The 24,466-nt window shown below is 45.9% G+C and overlaps 1 protein-coding gene across 1 annotated transcript in view; it reads right to left on the bottom strand.

The window, feature by feature from the left end:
- Positions 1 to 24,466, bottom strand: part of tsc1a (TSC complex subunit 1a) — a 51,408-nt gene that overhangs the window by 9,809 nt on the left and 17,133 nt on the right. The window contains exons 8-17 of the mRNA XM_063195730.1: positions 23,868 to 24,037; positions 20,456 to 20,559; positions 18,798 to 18,945; positions 18,352 to 18,467; positions 17,745 to 17,832; positions 16,424 to 16,519; positions 15,450 to 15,939; positions 14,086 to 14,177; positions 4,544 to 4,707; positions 184 to 366 (exon numbers count right to left, since the gene is read on the bottom strand). Coding sequence (XP_063051800.1) covers positions 184 to 366; positions 4,544 to 4,707; positions 14,086 to 14,177; positions 15,450 to 15,939; positions 16,424 to 16,519; positions 17,745 to 17,832; positions 18,352 to 18,467; positions 18,798 to 18,945; positions 20,456 to 20,559; positions 23,868 to 24,037 — 1,651 coding nt within the window. The remainder of the gene's footprint in view (positions 1 to 183; positions 367 to 4,543; positions 4,708 to 14,085; positions 14,178 to 15,449; positions 15,940 to 16,423; positions 16,520 to 17,744; positions 17,833 to 18,351; positions 18,468 to 18,797; positions 18,946 to 20,455; positions 20,560 to 23,867; positions 24,038 to 24,466) is intronic.

The following is a 24,466-nucleotide window of genomic DNA, read 5'->3' as shown; positions in this document are numbered from 1 at the left end:
AGCTCCTGTGTGGTAGCTATGTTACTTCACACACATCAACACACAACATTAAGTTCCTAGCACTACTGGGGTGCATTTCTCGAAACCATAGTTGCTAACAAAATTGGCTACTTCGTTGCTTGCAATGCAATTTCCCATTGGCAACTACTCAGGTTGCTAACTGGCTAACAACTACGCTGGTACCTGCAGCTCCTGCGTGGTGGCGGCGTACTGGCTGCACTGGCGCTGCAGCGTTCCCAGCTGCTCCTGCAGCTCCCGGGCCGAGGCCTGCGTCTCCTGCTGCAGGCTGGTCAGCCGCCGCTGCTCCTCCTCCAGGCTGACACGCATGCCCTGCAGCTCCACCTCCTGCAGATGCAGCTGCTCCCTCTGGGGAGGAGAGGAGGTGGGGGAGGAGAGGAGGTGAAGGAAAGAGGAGGTGAAGGAGAGGAGGTAGAGAGAGAGGAGGTGGGGGAGGAGAGGAGATGGAGGAGGAGGAGATGAGGTGAAGGAGGAGAGTAGGTGAAGGGGAGGAGAGGAGGTGGAGAGGAGGTGGAGGAGATGAGGTGAAGCAGGAGGAGAGTAGGTGAAGTGGAGGAGAGGAGATGAAGGAGGTGGGGAGGAGAGGAGGTGAAGGAGGAGAGGATGTGAAGAGGAGGTGAAGGAGGAGAGGAGGTGGGGGAGGGAGGAGAGGAGGTGGTGGAGGAGAGGAGGTGAAGGAGGCAGCATTATATTACATTGTTATTACACTTCTCTGATGGTAATGACTGTACATCCTTTCAGGAGGAGAGATGATGCCACAGACAGGAGGTGACAGCATTACATTACACTTAAAATACATCGTACGACACTTTGCTGATGAGTTTATCCCAACAGGCCCTCATACAGGATAGGACTACAGTTACTAAGGTACAGGGTTACGGCCGCTGGGGAAAAAAACGTCACACAGAGAGGACAAATACAAACCAGTCAGTCGGGGAGAGAGAGACAGAGAGAGAGAAAGAGAGAAGACAGATATGGGTTGCTAGACAAGGAAGGGAAGATGGAGAAACAGGAGTTCAGAAAAAGAGGAAAGAAATGGACCAAACAGACAGACAGAAAGAGAAAATGGTGGCAGGGACAGAGAGAAGAGAGAAGGTAGACAGCCATGGATAAAAGATAGATTAAAGGTAACAGGGGAAAAAAAGACAGATAGACAGGGCCATCAATTTAACATTGACAAATAAATCAAGGCAAGTTTGAAGTTGAATATTAGGCTATCCTAACGGCATACATCTACAGTAGATAGCTGACTAGATGCCAAAATGATAGCACAAAAAGGTGCAATATGAAACCATCATAATGCTTTAGAAAAATAAACTTTAGAACCTGAATAAGAAGAAGACCTTTTTAAATAATAAAGTATTTTCAAACCACAGAACTTTGGAGGGGGAAAAAGTGATGCGGCTCAGATCATTTGCAAGGTCTGTGATGTGATGTGATGAGGTGTATCAGGGGAAGATACTGAATCACTAATGAAGGTATCGTGGGACACCATACGGTGTTTCCCGCAGAACATCAGCTAGTCAAGGTGGGTGGATGGTTAACGGGTATCAAAGACACATGACATCATTGGAAAGGCTATGTTATGTAACATGAAATGAAATGACTCCCGTCCCTCCAAAAAAACAGCGTTATTTTATCATTTCGTAAGAGCAGCTTCAAAAATTCTCTTCACAAGACAAAACAGTCATATTTTCAGGGGACCTAATCAACAGGGGGGAAAGCCTGTTTTCAAGGTGACCTTAACTGTAAAGGGCTGGGGCAAACCCTGCCATGATGTAATTGGGCAAGGCTAGGGAAAAAAGAGAGGTTGGGGATGGTGCTGTGGAGCACTGCACTAAGTCACCCACATAACACATGCGGTGTCATAGGCAGGGGTGATAGTGAAAAAAAATCCTGAGCCTGAACTTTTTTCCTGGTCGGGGAGGGGGGGCCGGGGGACGACGGGACATACTGCATATGAGACGTAATGTAGGCCTTATTATTATTCAAACACATTATTCAAACATTTAAGATAATGTTTTCATTTTTGCATTATTTCTATAGTGTTATTCACGAAAACACAGATCATTTCCCTGTTGGTAGGCTACAGCACTTGGCTGAAAGAAACTGACCACCACGTTCAATTCTAGCTGCAAAAACGAATACCAACGTATGCAGTTAGAAATGCATTCTAGGCTTGTGATGTTGCACTAAAGTTATTGAGGTGGGTATTGAACCAATGCAACATTTCAACACCAGAATGCATTTCTGAAAACATGGTGCATATTTTACCACATTGAATTAACTGAAAGCTACATATGTAGCAGCAGCCATACCAAGACAGGTCAGTAGGAGGCCAATACTACTCCAAAGTACAGTAACTACACTCTGTCCAAAATAGAGGAGGTGATTACCAATTAATTGAGCAATACTTTTAAATGACATGACATTTGCTGCAAGCTGATAAGTTTCATTTTCATTGGGACATTGCTCATATAACTTGTATAGGCTACTGGACATACGTTTAGATAGCCTACTCGTGGCCCCATGGTCTACCTATAACCACAGATTGTTTAAGGGCTGTGCTATAACCCCTGCCTTTCCGTTGTAGGGAAACGCCCTTTAATTACCGGTACATGATATTTAGGGCACAAGCGCATGATTGGCTACATGCAGGCCCACGTTCACATCGCATATTTCGACTCCACGGATGACAGAACCAGTGGTTATTACGGACAGGACAGTATATATAGCCTGTGTGACTACTGCGCGACTTTCGCATTGGGTTGTAGTCAATTAAAATACATGAAAATCACTCACTCGCGTGTACACACGCCCATTACAATGTACGAGTTGAAAAGATAACAGAAAGCAACAAAAACAAAGTCAGGACCGAATTAAGCTACATGAAAATAGCACAGGACGTGAAGATAAGATGAACATTCACTGCATGTCTAGGTGACACCGTGGTGGCCACATGAACGCAAGCCAAGTATTTGAAGTTCACGAGAGTCTGATATTGATAATTGCACCCTGCCCGAGAGTAGGGATTAAGTAGCCCAGAGCGTGCAGACAATACAACCTGTGCATCGTGCGTGGAATAACTGGATTCGATTACGCAGAAGGGCTACGACAGGGAGCGCGCGAGAGAGAAAGCCTGTGTGAACCTGTGCGAGGCTGTTTGGGGGTTTTCACAGAGCGCGTTGGTTTAGTCAGCATAACTATTATAAACATCTCCCTGAAATCAGTTTGACACGTGGTTTGTCAGGAACGACACAAAACACCATCCCTCAATCAACAGTAGACCAAAATCCACAAACTCAGCTCACACTAGCCTACAAGGCTAACTAGGCTTGCCAAACATTAGCGATCCAAGCATTCCATTGTCATTTGGACATGTCGCAATGGTAGCCGCTATTCCAATGCAGACAACATTTACGCACTACACCTAGAAAAAAAAAGTATCATGACGGGCATAGCATAGCCTACCGTTTTGAGCATACAGACTTTTTTTGAAAGAACGTCCATCTCCATCAAAGTTTGTCAACATTGCGCAGTCATTTAGCGCACATAAATGAGGAAAATAGACGAACCTATTTCAAACATATACTCTCACTGAGCCCGTTTATGCGCATCAATAAGCCGTTTATGGTCAGGTTTTTGGAGTAACCTGCGCAAGGCAAAAATCATTCGGCCCAAAGCCAACATGCCACAGTGGGCAAATTAATAACTAAATGGCCTTAACCTTCAAACGTTTTCTTGATCACAGAATTTCACTAGTATTCCACTGACATCCCACAAACCGGTTCAACACACCCATCACAACTAGCAAGCCATCTGGATTTGTGCTAGCAATAGTTGCTAATTTTTTTATCTGGAATCCAAATGGTCTAGACTTGGCCTATAGGCCTAGTACTTTCTTCCGTTTCTTCAGTATAACGAGATGCCATTTTTGGATTTGCCTCCGTCGACAGTGAAAATATCTGAGAAGGGTAACCAGTAGGGGCCTAGAACTCTCTTTACTGTGCATACTGACAGCCAATCTACTTCTCCTTTCACTAGAACTAGAAGACTGCCGCCAGTGATGTGGTGAGTGACTCAAGAGCAAGACGTAACGAATTGATACATTTTTCAGTAAGATGTCGGGATGATACAATTATGGGCTGCTGCTCATTTGGGTTCCTTTCGCGTCTCTTACAACAGGCTGTTGCGCGCTCATTTATTTTCACCATACATTAATGAAGGCCTACGCGATAGTTTATTATTTTATTAATTTTGGGGAAATTATTATTTTATTTTTTTCTACAGCCACGCTACGCCGGATTTCCGGCGCGGCGCCGGACTGCTATCACCCCTGCATAGGCGTCATATCCCAGGGTCATATCCCAAACCCCAGCCCATCTCTCTCTTCCACATCCTGTTTGACCCTTCATTACCCTGTCACAATAAAGACTAAAATAAGAACAAAAAAGAAAGAGAGAAAGAGAGAGAGAAAGAGTAAGGGTGGTGAGAAGAGAGAGAAAGGTCATGGGTGTGTAGTTACCATAGAGACGTTCTGCTCCTGCAGCGCGGTGGCGTTGATGACTCTGCGGAGCAGGCGCCGGTTCCGGATGGCGTGCTGCTCACGCTTGTAGCGCTCAAACTGCAGCTGCGTATGCAGCAAGTGCACCTGGCTGCGCAGGTGCTGCAGCTCATCAACCTCTACACCTAGAGGAGAGGGAAAGAGGGAGAGGGACAGTGGGGTAGAGAGAGAGAGAGAGAGAGCAGTAGATAGAGCAAAACATGAAGAGTGGAACGGAGGGACGGGAGACAGCGTGGGAGGGAGGGAGAAGGAAAAAGAAAGAAGGAGGGCATAGAGGAGTTAGCCAACAAGATAGGAAGTGTGGACAGAGAGACTACAAAGAGGGTTCATAGAGTCTGTGTTATTGCCCTTGGGACAGGTTTGTCTACTGTATTTAATCCTTCTTGGGAGTTTTATAAACACACACACACACACACACACACACACACACACACACACACACAGTGAATGAGCTGGCCAAGAAAACACACTGTGCGCATCGACGGAGGCTAAAAGATACAAAAGGTGAGATCAACCACACACACACACACACACACACACACACACACACACACACACACACACACACACACACACACACACACACACACACACACACACACACACACACACACACACACAGTGAATGAGCTGGCCAAGAAAACACACTGTGCGCGTAGACGGAGGCTAAAAGATACAAAAGGTGAGATCAACTACTGCTTGAGCTGTGTTACAGATTAAAGCAAAACTCTTGGCAACTTCCAGAGGACCCTGCTGTCAGGGCCCATGAAATAAGAAAGAAAAACAGCATCAAGCACAGCGCTGACAGGAAGACAGTTTGCCCTGTACATCTAAGATGCTGAGAGTACTTATCAGCCCTGTCAGGGAAGCACTCCAAAGCCCCAAACGACAAAAAAGAACATTAAATCCTCAGGGCAGCTATTTTCCCCCCATATCTAACCATCAGATTACGACTTCACTTTGTTGCCTGTAAGCAATGTTTGAGAGGCATCCCCTCCAGACATTTCATCACATTACACTTAGCTGACGCTTCAATCCTCTACAGCTATTTACAATTCTTTAGCTACAGGGTGTTTGTTACAGTCCCTGGAGCAATGCAAGGTTAGGCGTCTTGCTCAAGGGCACTTCAGCCATGGACGACATTGGATTCGAACTTGCAACCTTTATAGACAGGTCATCAGCTGGGAAAATTAGGCCTTTCGTCCTACCGCACTTTTCTCTGTGGATTACTGACCAGAAGCCCTATTGGAAGAAATTGAAACATGGGGCCACGTCAATTTTTGCTCAGAATTCAATATGGCCGCCATTTTCCAAAATGACTTGTTTTCAAGCGTTATTACATTGTACTATAAGGTGATATTCATGAACGATGAACTACTTTCAGCACTATTCTGTCCTATTTCCTTACATAGACGTTTACAAAGGTTGACTAAACTAAAAGAAATGAAAATAAAGTTGGCCACCTTGCAATATCCAAAGGAAAGTGCTGAAAATAATGATTGAAATGCACATACAGAGCCTATGGCTGCTAAAAATTAGTCCTATTGTCCTGTCAGGTTTTTCGCAGTGGATTACAGACCAGAAGGTCTATTGAAAAAGATGAAAACTTGAGGCCATCTAGGTGCTCCAAAATTCAAAATGTTCTCTGTTTTTCAAAATGGCAGACTTTCACACATTTTCTCAATACTGTAAGGCCATAATTATCAATAAAGATGACCTATTTTTCAGTTAAATTGTCTCCTTACAGATATGAGTATAAAGGTTGTCTAGAAAGAGGCATGAATGAATGAATACAGGGGGTGGACAAAATAACTGAGACACCTTGCTGTCTCGGTCAAAGATGCAAAGATACTGTGGCTCCAAGACTTGCTGTCTCGGTCAAAGATGCAACAGTTACAACGAATTTCTCCTTTTTGAACTCTGACATGTCACCCATAATGTTGTGTGCTTTGCATAATTTTGAGCAAAACTGTGCTCATTGAACCTTCACACTTCAGTTTACTGGTGCAATGTGCCATTAATGAAGATTGGCCAACAGGCTGGTCCATTTGAGCCATTAAACTTCCAACACTAAAATGATAGGTGTCTCAGGTATTTTGTCCACCCCCTGTATCTTGCCACTTTGAAATATCCAAAGGATGTTGTCAAATGATTGAATTTCACAAACACATTGTCCTGCCAAACTGTGTGTGTGTGTGTGTGTGTGTGTATGTGTGTGTGTGTGTGTGCGCGCTTGTGCGTTTGTATGTGTGTGTACGTGTGCCTGAGTGCCTTTTTCTGAAGTGTGTGTGGCCAGTGTGGTTCTTTACATACACTAACAGACACAGTAGACCGTGTGTGTGTGTGTGTTGGGGGGGACCGAATGATGTGGAGGAGCGGGGGATGAATGAGGGGGTGAGCGGGGGTAGGGGGGCAGATTGGGGTGGGGGGGGGGGGGGGGGAGTCGGGGTTGAATTAGGAGGTGGGGGGGCAGAATAGTGTGTGGGGGTTGGGGGGGGGCAGAATAATGTATGTGTGTGTGTGTGTGTGTGGGGGGGGGGGGGGGTAAGTTCAGTCGGCGGGGGGGGGGGGGGGGTGGTTTGACCTGCCAAACTTTTCACATTGGGTGGGCGGTGGGCAAGTATTTTGTGGGGGGGGTGGAGGAAGAGTCGGGGTTGAATTAGGAGGTGGGGGGGCAGAATAGTGTGTGGGGGGTTGGGGGGGCAGAATAATGTGTGTGTGTGGGGGGGGGGGGTAAGTTCAGTCGGCGGGGGGGGTGGTTTGACCTGCCAAACTTTTCACATTGGGTGGGCGGTGGGCAAGTATTTTGTGGGGCTGGTGGGGGAAGAATGAGTCAGGGGTTGAGCGTGGGGGGCGCAGAATAGTGGGGGGTGAGTGAGGGGTGGAGGGGCAGAGTAGCATGGGAAGGATGAGTGAGAGGGTTGGGGGGCAGAATAGTGTGTGGGGGAAGATGAGTGAGGGGGTGGAGGAGGCAGAATAGTGTGTGGGGGAAAGACACTGTAGAGCAGGGGAAATATGAGCGGGGGATACGCGCGCGCACACACGCATGCACACTCAACCTTGCTTTATGCAAAAAAAAATGTAGGCCTGAAAAACTTTTGGTCAGAAATCTAATGTGAAAAGTTTGGCAGATCAATAGCCTTTTTTCAGCAGTCAACTGTGTATGTGTAATTCAATCATTTTCTGACAACAATCCTTAGGATATTGTCTATAGGAAATTTACATCTTTCTGTTGCCAACCTTTGTACTCACGTCTGTAGATAGGAGATTTCACTGAAAATAGGTTATCTTTATTGATAATTATGGTCTTACAGTATTGAGAAAAATGTATGAAAGTCTGCCATTCTGAAAAACAGAGAATTGAATTTTGAATTTTGGAGCACATTTGAGATGGCAACCAGCTGGTGAATCTTTTTCAATAGGCCTTCTGGTCTGTAATCCACTGTGAAAAACCTGACAGGACAATAGGCCTAATTTCCGCAGCCATAGACTCTGTATGTGCATTTCAATCATTATTTTCAGCACTTTCCTTTGGATATTGCAAGGTGGCCAACTTTATTTTCAATTCTTTTAGTTTAGTCAACCTTTGTAAACATGTCTGTAAGTAAATAGGACAGAATAGTGCTGAAAGTAGTTAATCGTTCATGAATATCACCTTATAGTACAATGTAATAATGCATGAAAACAAGTCACTTTGGAAAATGGCGGCCATATTGAATTCTGAGCAAAAATTGACGTGGCCCCATGTTTTAATTTCTTCCAATAGGGCTTCTGGTCAGTAATCCACAGAGAAAAGTGCGGTAGGACGAAAGGCCTAATTTTCCCAGCTGATGACCTGTCTATTAGATTCCAAGACAGACTTGCTAACCATAAGCCCATTGTCGCCCATAAGACTTCTTTCTTTCCAATGTTGCCGTTTTCAGGCCATCCAGGACCCTGTTTCTCAAAAGCAACGTTGCTAACCAGTTAGTAATTTAGTAGGTTTAATAGTTAGCAAAGACGTTGTTGAGAAACACACCCAAGAACAGTGCTGGTGCCTGTTCGAAATCGAAGTGCTCATAAGTGGACAAGCCACGAATGAACACCAGGCAACACTGTTCCCCGTCGACCTGAGAACTCCCCCACTACCACCACCCCTTCTCCGGCTGTAACTGCTCCTACAATCTCCGTTGGCCTGAGAACTGCCCCTCCACCCCCACCCCCCTCCTGTTCTCCGCTCCTGGCTGTTCCTATTATCTCTGTTGGCCTGAGAACTCGCCCTCCACCACCACCACCACCACCACCTCCCCTTCTCCGCTCCTGGCTGTTCCTATTATCTCCGTTGGCCTAAGAACTGCCCCTCCTCCACCACCACCTCCCTGTTCTCCGCTGCTGGCTGCTCCTATTAATCAGGCTGCAGAGCACCTCGCCACCCTGCCGAGACTCATTAGACCCAGTAGATCAATCAGCCTCTGATGGGGACACAGCGCTACAATTCACTTACCATCACTTTCACTGTTGCACTGCATAGAGGCACCCTGTGTCGTGCCGTATTGAACAAGAGCACAGCACCAGCACTGAATATCTATATTATTTATGATTTATACATCACATACAGTAATGCACCAGCTCAGAAGATCATGACATCAGCCACATACTATGTATAACCTCAATTATCCAAGATGGATATTAAAAAGGGAACGCGGTACATAAAACGCATATTGCAGCAAAAAATAACCCCCCGAAAAAGAACACTAGGGAGAAGGGCTGGGCAATTTTTTGATTGCAATATTCGTGAAAATATCTACTATTACTATTACGATAAGCTGAGGCCTTAAAAAAATTAAAGGCTAACTTCTGCCAATTTCAACATGCAGTTGTAATGCTCACACTACCCTGGACTTGTCAGTACCTGAGATTTTTTTTTTCTTCCCCTCAGCCTTTTCCGAGATCCTGGTCATTGTAATGGGGGCAGGTGTATGTCAAAAAAAATCTTGATTTATTCCCAACATCCAAAAGGTTAGGCAACATCAGCAGACAACTAACAAACACAGATACCTTTTGGGATAACATTTGGAGTAGGCCTATGTTAAGAAAATGTTGAATGTAAACAAAATCTGCCCCGATTACAATAGCTCAGATCTCGGAGGGCTGACACAAACAATGCAGCATCACCGGATACTGACAAGTCAGGGGTAGCGTGAGCAACACAACAGCATATTGAAATTGGCAGAAGTTATATTTTAAGAATGATGCACGAATTGCCAATCATAACTTAAAAGTGTTGCACGTCACCTAGGGCTGCACAATTAAACGAAAATAATCGAAAATCGTGATAAAATCGTGATATCGAAATCAAGATTTCAATCGGGATTTAATCATGGCAATAGTGACCTACCTTCGAGAGCGTCCTTGAAGCCAGAACATACTGACAGGAGGTTGTTTCTGGCCAGAAATCTTTTCACCTAAATTTCACGCCATTGCCTTTTACATAATTATTACAATTCATTTTACTTTGCTCATCCCACATATACTTCATTCTTGGTTATATTTCATTTTGTTACCATTGTTTTTTAAAAATCAGCAAAAATCAATAATCGTGATTAATAATCATGATTATGATTTTGACCCAAATAATCATGATTATGATTTTTTCCATAATCGTGCAGCCCTAACGTTACCAATCATTTGGAAGACAGCCTGTTTGTATTGATCTACTGGAAAGGTCTTGACTTAATTCAAGTTTTGAGTGCAAAGCTCTTTGGATATAAAATGTTAAATATATGCTGACAGCATCTGGTCACCTGCAGACAGGCCTTCACCTGAACAAATATTGGTATGTGGGGACATTTTATAGGAGCACTGCTGCCAGCGAGGACAGTGTCTGAATGCTTGCTGTGCCTTGGATCAGATTAACATACATATAGCAGCGACACTCATTGTAAAACAATTTACTGTCAGGGGAGGGATCATCAGTAGTTGACATTAGGAAGGTTGAATGGCAGATGTGCTGAAATTCAAGCCTACAGTATAATGTACAGTACATAGTTTTGGGTGAATAAACATGTTCTGTTAAAAGAGTGTTTAAAACTGATGTACTAAATGGCTTTATTTCACATTATTTATTGGACGCAAGTATCCATGGTGAGTAGGGCTGCACAATTATGGAAAAAATCATAATCATGATTATTTTGGTCAAAATCATAAACACGATTATTAATCACGATTATTGTTTTTTGCAGATTTCTTTGAAAATTATAACAACATGAACTATAACCAAGAATGAATTACATACGGGATGAGCAAAAGAAAATGAATTGTAATAATTATGTAAGAACGGTTACATAGACACCTCAGTACAGAAGGGTGGAGTCCCAGGCGTTCCAGGATGCCTAGAGCACACCGGTGTGGTCTCGCAGCTCATCCGGGAGGCAAAGGCAAGCAGAGGAGATTTGGCAACACTCTGGCTGGATTTAACAAACGCCTATGGATCCATCCCCCACAAACTCGTGGAAACAGCGCTGACAAGACATCATGTGCCACTAGCCATCACCAACCTCATCCTGGACTACTATAACAACTTTCAGTTGAGGGTAACATCGGGATCGTCAACATCTGCCTGGCAACGCCTGGAGAAGGGTATTATTACAGGCTGCACCATCTCGGTGCCACTCTTCTCCTTGGCGATGAACATGATTGTGAAGTCGGCTGAGGTGGAATGCAGAGGCCCTCTGTCAAAATCCGGAACGCGGCAACCCCCAATAAGAGCATTTATGGACGACCTCACAGTCACCACAACATCTGTGCCTGGTTGTAGATGGCTACTGCAGGGACTTGAGCGGCTCATCTCTTGGGCAAGGATGAGCTTCAAGCCTGCCAAGTCCAGGTCGCTGGTCTTGAAGAAAGGCAAGGTGGCCGACCGGTTTCGCTTTGCAATAGGAGAAACCTCAATTCCATCAGTGACGGACAAACCCGTGAAGAGCCTGGGCAAGGTCTTTAACAGCTCCTTGAGGGACTCCGATGCACTCAAGCAAACCAAGGCTGACCTGACTGTGTGGCTCACAGCCATAGACAAGTCGGGGTTGCCAGGAAAATACAAGACCTGGATTTACCAACACGGAGTCCTGCCAAGACTCCTTTGGCCCTTGCTTGTCTATGAGGTGCCCATGTCAATGGTGGAGACGCTGGAAAGAACCATCAGCCAGTTTCTGCGCAGGTGGCTGGGGCTCCCTAGATCCCTCAGCAGCATTGCGTTATATGGCCATTCCACCATGCTGCAGCTTCCCATCAGCGGCTTGTCGGAGGAGTTTATGGTCACACGCTCCAGGGAGCTGATGATGTACAGGGACTCCTCTGACAAGAAAGTTGCCACCGCAGGAATCCAAGTAAAAACTGGGGAGGAAGTGGAAGGCCCAGGAAGCCATTGACAGAGCAGAGGCACGGCTGCAGCACAACATCCTAGTGGGCAACACAGCAGTGGGTCGGGCCGGGCTTGGTAGCTTCCCCAAACCTCGCTATGACAAAGCTGGAAGAAAGGAGAAACGGCGAATGGTGCAGGATGAGATCCGAGCAGAAGTGGAGGAAGATCGGCGGATCAAGATGGTGGCCATGTACCAACAAGGTGCCTGGACGAGGTGGGAGCATGCCGAACAGCGTAAAATCACCTGGCCAGAGCTCTGGAGACTTGAACCCCAGCACCTCAAGTTCCTCATCCAATCCGTTTATGACGTTCTTCCAAGCCCAACCAATCTACAGCGCTGGGGCATAGCAGACACTGCGGCATGCCAGCTGTGCGCGAGGAGAGCCACACTGGAGCACATCCTCAGCTGCTGCCCGAAGGCCTTGGGGGAAGGGCGGTATCGCTGGCGTCATGACCAGGTCCTCAGGGCTCTGGCAGATACGCTCAGCACTGCAATAACCAACTGCAGATACCAGCCTCCCTCCAAGAAGTCCATCACCTTTGTCAGAGCTGGCGAGCAGGCACAACATCAGCCAGGTTCCTCTGGAGGACTTCTCACCACAGCACGGGACTGGGAACTCAAAGTCGACCTGGGGAGACAGCTTAAGTTCCCAGAGCACATCTTTCCCACTTCACTCCGCCCTGACGTGGTATTAACATCGGAGTCAACAAAGCAAGTGGTCCTGGTGGAACTTACCGTCCCCTGGGAAGACAGAGTGGAGGAGGCCAACGAACGCAAGAGGGCGAAATACGCAGAGTTGGTAACGGAGTGTCGGAGCAGGGGCTGGAAAGCCCGCTGTGAACCAGTCGAGGTGGGGTGCCGGGGTTTTGCTGGCCAGTCACTACCCCGCACCTTGAAGCTCCTTGGAGTGAAGGGTCAGCTGTGCAGAAAAGCCATCAGGAGTAGCACAGAGGCAGCGGAGAAAGCCTCTAGATGGCTATGGATCAGGAGGGGGGATCCTTGGAGTAGCGGGCCACTTGGACACAAGTCGGGGGCTGATCACCCCCGGCTGGGTCGCCTGGTGAGGGTGTTTGATGATTAAAGACCCGAAACACCCAATGATCGCAGGTTCATCACTGACGATGTGTCCAAGTAGCACCTAGTGGTGTATTCAAGAACCAACAAAGGCAATAGCATGAAACTTAAGTGGACAGATTAAGGACTGGCCAGAAACACCAGCCTGTCAGTATGTTCTGGTTTCAAGGACGCTCTGAAAAATGTAGGTCACTATTGCCACGATTAAATCACGATTAAAATCATGAGTTCGATTTCATTATTTAATCACGATTTTGATTATTTTTCGATAAATTGTGCAGCCCTAATGGTGAGGCATACAAATTTCCTGACTGTGGGACCGGAGTTGTATTATGTAGAAGTAGAAGTACTCTTACCGATACAGAATACCATTACTTTTTACGTCTACTTTATACATCTCTGCGTGGGAGATTAAGGGGTTCAAGTCAGGGTGCAGTGGGAGCACAGTAAGAGGACAGGTGAGGAGATGGTGAAGTGTGAAGCAAGGACAGCAAAGGGAAATTGAGGTGTGAGCGAGACATATGGGCCGTGTGGGGTACAGCAAGGGGACAATGAGGTGGCAGTGAGATGTATTGGGAGCCTGTAAAGGGGCAGAGAGGGGCGTGTGGTCAGGAGAGTGAGGGAGCGGTGCTGTGTCAATGGGACACTGAGGGTGTGTGAAGGGAATTCAAAATGAGAGACAGAGAATGCAAACACACACACACACATCAAACAAGAGCAGCCGCTAGAGTAAAGAGATTACAGTACGGTAATGAAAAGAAATAAAAGGTCCATTGCACGTTGATGAAGGACAACGCGTCCGAAACAGTGAGAAGGCATTTTTATCAGTGTGCAGGCTTTTATTATGTCTTGCTGTGAAGGGAACAGGGAGCAGAGAGTGATGGGGTGTGTGACTGAAGTGTCACTGAGGAGTCTATGAGAGGTGTGATGATGGGGACTGTGAAAGATGGGTTAAGACAAGAAAGGGACAGGAGGGGGGGAGGGGGGGGTTGGGTACAGAGACAGCGGTGGAGGCTCCGACTACTGTACCTTTGCCTTTGATGCCAGCCTGCTGCTGATGCTGCTGCTGCTGATGCCTCCCTGCTGCATGGCTTTCAGTTGGTCTACTCGGCAATGACAACCTAAAACAAGAGGGGAGAGGGTGAGAAAGAGAAAAAGAGAGGGAAAGAAAGAGAGAGAGGGAGAGACAAAGCGTGACAAAAAGAGAGACAAAAGGGGAGAGAGAGAGAGAGAGAGAGAGAGAGAGAGAGAGAGAGAGAGAGACAGATAGACAGAGAGAGAGAGAGAGAGAGAGAGAGAGAGAGAGAGAGAGAGAGAGAGATTAATTGAGGCGGAGAGGCAGAAACAAAGTCAGAGCAAGCAAGGGAAATTAGAGCAAATGTGGATAAGAGAGAGAGAGGGTGAAAAATGTGACCGACATAATGAGAATATGAGAGAGAGAGAGAGAGAGAGAGAGAGAGAGAGAGAGAGAGAGAGAGAGAGAGAGAGAGAGAGAGAGATGTGTAAAGGGGAGGGAGTAGTGATACAGTGAGAGGCAGAGAGAGGCACGGCAAGAGAAAGAGGAAAAAGTAGTCTCATTTAAAAAGTGAAGATAACGACAAGACTGAGCTGCTCATTCCGCGTCATTAACCTTCGCACACCTCCCGATTCTATTAGCCCGCCGTCACACGCGGCTAAAACGACGACTTCCTCATCCAACACCATTAAACATTTACACCGCTCCTCGTCGCGTCCCACTCCATCAGACGTAAAGAGGTGCGCGTGATACACAGAATCATAAAGAGCTGCCCTACACACGGATCCGCAAGAGCTTGCCCTACACGCAAATCATCCCGACCTCCGATAACACCCCTCGGCATCAGTCAAGCTTTAATAGGGCCTGCGACCTCATATCACCGCTGCCATCAGTGTTGGCGGATTAAAGGCCTAATAACTTCACCACTGGTATCTGCAACGGCTGTCGCCGTAGTGGGATTCAGGTCTGTATTGTAACTCTCAAGTGGTGCCTTGATAAGCATTTAGGTCAAATCCCACTCACAGACCTATACAGACTGGTATGTACGTAGCATTCCCCCTATGTAACTGCTGGCACTCTCTACATCAACCAGAAGTGATGAAGCTCCAAGGATGAGTAACAAAATGGCTTTCAAGGTCAAAGAACTGCAGGTGATTAGAACTAAGCTCTGTGGATAACCACACCTGGATGAAGGAGAATCTTCGCACACAAGGACAGACACAGACAGACAGACAGACAGACAGACAGAAACAAACACACAGACACAGGCAGACACAGGCAGACACACACACACACACACACACACACACACACACACACACACACACACACACACACACACACACACACAGACAGACAGACAGACACACACACTCACCTTCTGAGGAAGCTGTCGTGGCTGGAGCTGCCCTGTTGAATGAGCTGATCCAGCATCTCCAGTGGGGAGCAGCTAACAGAATGAGCCAGCTCCTCTTCCCCCGCCGCGCCACCCCCACCGCTACAGCTGCTGTTGGTGTCAACACCCCCGCCTCTCCTCTTGGCCTCCCCCGTGCGGCGCTCCACAAACAGCCCGGCCGCTTTGGGCAGCACCAGGTCGAACAGCGGCTCGTAGCCCAGCGAGTGGATCGAGTCATCGGCTGACGCGGAGGCGCAGCGAGGCCAGGTGGACCATGGCGGGCGCTGGGGGTCGCACTCGGAGGAGGTGACCGAGTCGGGCCGCTCGGGGGTGGACAGGCGGTTTGGGGAGTCGCTGGCGGCGGCGGGGGGGACCTGAGTGTGCGACAGGCGCTTGCGGGAGAACATGGTGTCTCTTCTGTGCATAGTGCGAGGGCCCATGGTGTCCCCCTCTGTAAGACTGAGCAGCTCTTCTATATTAGGGCGTGAAGGCAGATCACACAGAGGGAAAAATCACCGTTATCACATAGACCTTTGAGGAAGAGACAGCGTGTGTGCGTGTGTGTGCGTGTGTGTGCGCGCGTTTGTGTGTGTGTGTGTGTGTGTGTGTGTGTGTGTGTGTGTGTGTGTGTGTGTGTGTGTGTGTGTGATCGGACAGGTAACCCTTGGTCATTTGTAATATGTGGCACCAATGATAAACCGATGAATCCAATAAATCCAGCTCATCCATCACTGTTTATCTGTAGCGCAAATAGAGAGACAGTGTGTGTGCCCTATGCTTTTTGAAGTTTATGTGCACAAAAGTCTGAAATGCATGTACGTATACTGTAACTGTATACTGTATTTGTCTGCAGCGATGAAACCTGGATTCATTAGTTTACAGTCTAGAGCCACATATTCCAAATGACCTGTTTTTACTTGTCCAATGTAGTGCTTGTGTTTTAGATGCTCCCTCACCTTCCTCCTTGGGAACCCCATCTTCTTCCTCCTTCTCCCTGACAAAGGCACATACCTCAGGCATAGTGAGGGCCGACTTCTGCTCACTCTCACCACCTACAAGACACTCCCAAAATATAAGCGTTCAGTCAGTGTGCAGAATTTAAAAGACGTTGAAGTCTGTTCACTAACTCACCTGAGATTTTAAAGGTCCAGTATATTATTTTAGCTGTGTAGCTCTTTGAGTGCCATGGACTTGAAAACGCGCCTTTTCAGAATGTATGGCACAGTGCCTAAGACTTGATATAAAGTCAATTGCGGTTTTTATGGGGGATGGGGCCTAACGCGTTGATCTGGTATGTTTGCTGTTCACATGGACAAAGAACTCAATTTTTTATGGCTGTTGAAAAAACGTTGAAAAAAGCCTGGCACTGGAAATTCTGAATTTGAAAATGGCAGGCACTCAATGACTTAATTTAATTCACGTATTTCTTAAGTAATAAGCTAATATTTATTTTTGGACCAAAGTACACCAAGTTTTGCAGCCAAAGATGTCTAAAACTGGTAGTGCTGTGCATTAGCACTGCTCTTAGTATTCGATTCGCTTACAATTCTGGAGGTGACGATTCAATTCCAATTGAATCAGTCCGATTCTACAAAGCATTGAAATGCATTACATTTCTACAGAAAGCAAGGCAAATTTTTCATCAGTCATCAGTCATGAAGCAATACAAGCAGTCAGATACTGAACAACATGTTAACTGTTGTGTGCATCAGTGCTGCAGTTCTAAATGCTTTGAAGAGCTCTAATTTAATTTAAAGTTAATTTGCTCCGCAAATGGCAACAGAAGTAACTGATAACTGAGAAAATATGCTGCATCGCTAATTCCATTTGCCGAATCGATTTTTTAAATTGTCCTGCCCCCCATTGCGATACAGTACATTGCCGAATCGATTATTGTTGCCACCACTAATAACTGGTCATTCAAAGTGGCAGGCATGGAGAAGATCCACCTATTAATGTATCAAGAATGTGCATTTCCACCATTATGTATATTTTGAAACTGAAATGGATTCCATTTGTGAATTTGAAAATAAACAACTAAAAAATAAACCCTCTACCTTTAAAATATGCTCACTGTCTCACCTGTCAGTGCATTACACAAGCTCACCCACGCTGTTAATTTACTCTAATATAGATTATTTATTCATTATTTTATTTATTAGAAGTGAGAAAGCATCCTTGCAGCTACCAGAGGAGACAGAGAAAATGAAGCACAATCTGTCATCTAAGTAAGTGTACAGTAGCATGCACTCGCCTTTGCAGGCAACACTCACTCACCTAGGCAGGTCACGTTCTCTAAGGCACTAGGCTCTGGCTTATGCTGATTCAAGTCAGATGACGGACATCCATCAATCACCGGACTATCCTGTAATATTCCAACAGATTTGGTGAAATGCATTATACACAAATACAGGTAATACTCTCATAATAACAGTATAATGGACCACATGTTCTGTATCACTAATACTATTTAATACAACACAAGGACGGTTCTTTTTAGTAGCGAGCATTTACATGTTATTGCATATTTTTATTCATAATTTTCTGGAGCTGGGACATACAACAGCAACTGAACAATTTTGCACTTTCATGTAAAGAAAGAATACATCTTCCCACTCTGATGGATAGTGTGCGTCTTTACTTTATAATTGCTAACACTTTCTAATACTTTCAGTCATATTACATCAGTCACATCAACTTCACACAACGTTGAAAGACACTGCTGAATATATTTTGGCATCCTTATGACAGAGGCATTTCTCTGTTGTTCAAGATTCTGTTTCCAATCTCTAGGGCAACTGAAAATGAAAAGTACTTTGTGTTGGTTTGGCTTAAGGGGTTGGATTGGAAGCAGGGCAGATGCGCGAGACCGTGAGTGTGTTACCTTTGGATGCTGCGCTGCGTTAGCAGGCTGGCTCCTGAGCTCGGCCTCCTGGGGCTGAGGGGGCAGTAGAGGGGATGACCCCAACATGGGGGGCAGGGGGGTCAGCTTCCCATCCACTGAAATCAACACACGCAAACACAGACACTGCAGCCACTGAATACATATCATACAGACACACAGGACACAGGCAACCATGTCTGGCAGAAGATCCTCATGTATGAATTATATATGAGTGTAGTATAATGGCTGTGTGTGTAATACAGTGTGAGAAAGAGTGTGTGTGTGTGTGTGTGTGTGTGTGTGTGTGTGTGTGTGTGTGTGTGTGTGTGTGTGTGTGTGTGTGTGTGTGTGTGTGTGTGTGTGTGTGTGTGTGTGTGTGTGTGTGTGTGTGTGTGTGTGTGTGTGTGTGTGTGTGTGTGTGTGTGTGTGTGGCCTGGTTTTCTGACCTGGTGTGCTCTGCACTTTCCCTGAGAGGTGGGTGGCAGTCTGCTGCGCGTGACTGACGGGGGAGGATGATCTGGGGGGCGTGGTCATCCCACAGCGCAAGGCGGGGCTCCAGAATGAGTCCTGAGTTCCCATGGCAATGGCAGTGTTCTAAGAAAGTCAAAGTCAAGGTCAGCTTTATTGTCAATTTATTGACATGCACTAGGGACACAAAGAAATTGAAATTACACTACTCAGTGTCTCATGCGGAGACAGGACAGACATTAAATTGCAAAGCAAGGTGAAGCAATGCAAGGTATTTTTGTTCTAACGCATTTTGAGTGCAACAAGTAACATTATTGCAATAAGACAAATCCATGTTACTACAATGTCTATAGTACAAAAACCCATTCAGGTGTAACTGTACCGATCTGTAAAAACAGAAAACACCATTGCATTTCCAATCTAACATCATCGACATGATCATGAACATAATGTCATATGATTCTCATTCCTTTAGAGGGGCACAAGATGGGATGACATCGTTTGCGCTGTGCCCGGGGCATGCCTGTCTACACAGTAATGAAAAAATGTGCCAGCAGTTGATACAAATCTGAATACGGTATGTAAAGCAATGTTTCAAATTAAAAGTGTTTCCCACGACACTAGTTCGGACCGCGCTGTCAAAAGTGGAAGTGGAAGTGGTCGCGAGAGCCATTGTTCACTTACTACTGACTCGCATAAGCATCAGCTGACTCGGAACTGTGATTAATTAGACTTTTAATCCTACCTGGAGCCCCTTTAAGTGAGGCATTGATTAATGTAGGGAGAGAGAGAGACGGAGAGAGAGAGAGAGAGAGAGAGAGAGAGAAAGAATGAGAATGAGTGAGAATGAGTGCAATATGGAGTGTATTCTTGATGTTGACATGGTGTCTACATGTGTGGCAATGTCCACATTAAGTCAGATAAATACAAATACATTTAAATACACTCATTTTTATATCGATTTCAAAACATTTTGCTATTACATTTTGCCACTACAGTGGTAATTGTTAAAAACCATTCTTTTCAAAGTTGGAATTCACCATTATTTCTGTGTTACGGGAGGCACAAACGTATTATTATGCACTTCCATATGTATCCGTCTTAAGGGCAGATTATAGTTCAGCAACGGCGCCTGTTGCTTACGGTCGCTAACCACTGTTGATGTTATAGATCTGCGCACGAGGTGTCATGTCGTTAGCTACATTTGGCTACATAGCTACAAGGCTACAGTACAGTAGTCAGACTGCAGGCATTGTGCTGCGAGTGCTAAACTGATGTAGTGTTTGTTTGCTACTTACTAATTCAGTCATTGTAGCTTCATTTATTTACACAGACTAGAAAGAAAGTGTTCGTATTCCACAGAATATTGACAGTTTGGCTCTCGTAAACTCCCGGAGAACTGTGCTGCCACGAGAAGAAGGAAGTATCGAAACGACCAATCACAGCGCCTTTTCTCTGCGACCTTCGCAACCGTCTGTCGCGTAGTCAGGATTTTTTTGAGGCGCGCGACGACGGTTGCAGAGCCTCTCCGCGGGGGGTGTGGTCGCGCACAGACGGTTGCACAGGCTCTGCAACCGTCAGCGCCAATAAGTATAAATTGGCCTTTAGTGTGTATGGGGCCTTTAGCTTCACGTACCTGCTGAAGGGCAGAGAAGGGGGTGCTGGTGAGGGAGGGAGAGGCGCCCTGGCCCTGCCTGGAGGGGGTCACCCCAGGGGGTCCATGGGGCAGGCGGGGGCTCCCTGGGAGGAAACAAGACACAACAAGACAGATCAGTGGCCTGAGGCAAAAGACGTGTGTGGAGTAGATGGTAGTGTGTGTGTGTGTGTGTGTGTGTGTGTGTGTGTGTGTGTGTGTGTGTGTGTGTGTGTGTGTGTGTGTGTGTGTGTGTGTGTGTGTGTGTGTGTGTGTGTGTGTGTGTGTGTGTGTGTGTGTGTGTGTGTGTGTGTGTGTATAGAGTAGAGATGAGCAGCCTGAAGGGGCTCTCTGCGGTCTGGTAATCAATCAGGCTCCTTCTGATTCTTGGCCCTGTGTCAGGCTGATGGCACACTGGTGCTGTGAATTATGGCATCTGCTGCCTGCTTTAAACTTGAGCAGGGCTGCACAACAACATCCTTAACTCCACAATACACACAGCAGCTAACTATATTCCACAGCATTGCAGGAAGGAGAAGAATAGAAATTAAGTCAACACAATAGATCTATATTATGTGGAAAACCTCCAAAAAGCAAACCACTTTCTGACTGGACTGGCATAAGGTGTATACTATATTCACTGCACATAACTAAAAAGAACAGATACAAGGTCTTATGAACCCTAAGTCTCAACTCTAGTAGACTATACTAATAATTCAAGAAACGTCTGTCTTAAGGGCTCTGCATACTTCAAGTGCGCACTTTGGCGCGTTTGGCGCGAGAACCATTAATGACGTCATCACTTGCGCCAGACTATTCATACTTCAAATGCGCCCTTCGCTCGCATTGTCGGAAGTGCCCTCTGCTGTTCATGAGAGAAACGGCAGTATCTTTCGCAACTCGCAGCGTGAGTTCTACGGATGTATAAAATAGAAAGCCAAACACGGCTGCTGTAGGGCTACTGAACGTCTGACTTGTGACTTACCACATTGAAACATATATTTTTTGTTGTAGCCTACATTGCCAGATCATTCCAAGACCATGTGAGAGCATTGTTCTGGCGGCAGAATTTATAAATAGATCGCCGAACACAACGTGCTTCTGAACAAAGTAAACAATTGTTTCACTGAACAACATTTAAGAGAGAAGATAAAATAACTCTCTAGGACATTTTATTATCCTCAAAATGATGCAGGATCCATTCTGTAGTAGCCTACAGTAGTTGTAGCCTCTCTTCGCAACTCCTGCTTTGTCTGCCTACCTGCATGGTCGCTGGTGGCGCACGACAAGTTACAAAAAATGTGGGGTGCACGACGTCGCGCCACGGCAGCTCGCGCCATGGCGTGTGACGTCATTTTGGGTCACGTGACGGCGCGAGTGAGGTCGCGAGTGAGGTCGCGAGTGAAGTATGAAGGAGGCTAGCGCCAGTCACGCCAAGTATGAATCCCCCTTTAAACTCCTCCTGTATGTTTGTCTGTTCCACGCACAACTCCCACACCACTAGCTTTCCAATTGTAAGACGGTGTACAGTGGAAGGGTTCACATCGTTAAGGCATAAAATGTCAAAGACATTAGTAACAATATTTTTCATTGCCTTTTGTGGCTAAGCCGCTCTGGGCGTTGCCATGGAATTCTGACCACATAGCCACTCCTCTTCTCATAATACAAACGACATGTGGTGATTGAACAGCAAGCAACTTTTGGGCATAAGGGCATCGCCTCATGTCACCTACTACAATAAACAACAGGTTGTCAGTGCATTCTCTTGCCAGGTGAATCATGGATTCAAAGTATATATTAAACATTTCAGTCAAACAATTGCTATTCTTCTTGTTGCCGTATTCACACAACGGCGTTTCGTGAAACATTTTTTTTCCGTTGTACAAATTACTGTATTACACATTACTTACTTAAGTGTTTCAGCTATTCAATCATATTTCAGCTATTCAATCATAGCCTATATATATATATATATATATATATATATATATATATATTTCCCTCAACCTTTGTTTACATCATGTGTAATAACTCACAACTGCTACTCTTGTCAGATGGCAATCATACATCATTGAAAAGATGAGATTCCAAGCTTTCAGAAAAGGTATGGTGGCCTGTGCCACCTTTCCATGTAGGTCTACATGTTACCATCAGTCTACTATAACAGCGGTTCTCAACCTTTTTTGAACAAACGCCTCCTGAACCTCATCCTAAGCCTCCCAACGCCCCTTTGACCTCATCATAAGCCTGCCAACCCCCCCCATGTTAAAAAAAAGAAATTAACTAATGTCCCCCCAATGACAACTAAGCCCACCCCCTCTCAACTGTATCCTTCTCAACACCCCCCTAGGGCTCCCTAATGCCCCCTGGGGGACTGTACACCCCCCTTTGAGAAACACTAGCCTACAACATCAAACTGATATACAGAAGAAAACACAAGACGGCCAGATATAGGCGCAGCACTAGTAGACCACAATACAAAAACAAAATCTAGTCCTGCACAGATGTATCATTTTTCTACTGTCTTAGCAACAGGTGTTCAAACACCTAGTGTAAAAACAACACTCCGTGTATTTCTATAGAAACCGACAGACCAGTGACTTCGCATTGTGACAGCCGCAGCAAAACAAGCAACAGTGACAAAGTACTGATGTCAAGATGTGTTTGCTTCAGTGTCTCTACTGGCTTTTGTTGAGTAGAGACACCAAGACCAAGCCTGCTGTGTTTTATGGAGACCTGCAGTGGTAAATTGATTTTTAATCAAGGCTGCAATTTGAACTAACGTAATTTGCTCATCACAAAGGCTACAATTACGCGTGCAGCTGGCAACGCTGTCCTGCTGCTTAATCTCGTCACATCTTGTGGTTTTTACATTCGTGTCGTCCCTGTCTGACAGACAGTGTCAAGGTGACTCATCTGAAGTACTGTACTCCTTTATGTGCTGGCCCTGTTGACTAAGCAGAGGTTTCTTACACTGAGCCAAGAATGTAGATGTCTGGACCAAAACTTGATGACAAAGTAAATTATGTTAGCATTGAGACATTGTTCTCTCTAAACCCTGAATCTATCTGTAGTAAGGGTCTTGGGCCATTGAAGATTACATTTAGTAGACGGTGACGTCGAAGGTTCATTTTCACTACATGTGACAAAAAGTACAAGTAAAAGCATGTGAAAGCATTTTACTTGACTTAATTGTCAAGGATAGCACTCTAGAGGTTAGTGGTCAAGGTTACCAGTGTCTAACGAGTAGCAGTCGAGGTTAGCATCCTCTGAGGGTTAGCAGGTAAGGTAAACAGTCTCTCAAAGTAAGCCATTAGGAATTGTGAGCTCTAAAGAAAGTCACTGCAAGTTTACAGTCAGGGGTCAGCTAGCTTGTCTAGGCTGAGGAGGATTGGCCACGACTCGGAATACCCACCGTAGGCACTGAGGTCCAGCGGCGATCCTTCAAGGCCAGGTCGAGGGGTCACATGCACAGGTAGGACGTCAGGCAGGCAGGAGAAGCCCTCCTCCCACGACGCCTCTTTGGGGTCCAGGGACACTTTGGCACACTCCACCACAATGTCGTGGGTCTCAAAGCTCCTCCACCTGCACAGATATACACATATCAGATATACAATACTTGGCCCTGCCATGGACAACCGGCCCAGCCCCGGTCCTTTGCCGGCCCTTCCCCGTCTCTCTCTCCCCACTCGCTTCCTGTCACCACCTTCACTGTCCTATCGTAAATAAAGTCAAAAAGACCAAAAAAAATATCTTTTTTTAAAAAGATATACAGTACTTGCCTTAGAGTTTGCTCTGACAAATGTTGTTACGATGTCAGTTTGACTACAATGTAGTCATTTCGTAACTTTTATTTTGTGTGCATCTATGTATGAAATGCGCTATACAAACAAACTTGCCCTGCCTTGTAATGTATTTTTTTATGTTAATACAACAATGCACAGCCCTCAGCTACAGCCATCAATCATTCGTTAAATATTTCATGGCTGCTATCCACCTTATTTCTGGGGTCAC

Source organism: Engraulis encrasicolus, chromosome 3, assembly GCF_034702125.1.
Source record: "Engraulis encrasicolus isolate BLACKSEA-1 chromosome 3, IST_EnEncr_1.0, whole genome shotgun sequence".
NCBI classification, from domain to species: Eukaryota; Metazoa; Chordata; class Actinopteri; order Clupeiformes; family Engraulidae; genus Engraulis; species Engraulis encrasicolus.
This window is presented reverse-complemented; position numbering and strand designations above follow the sequence as displayed.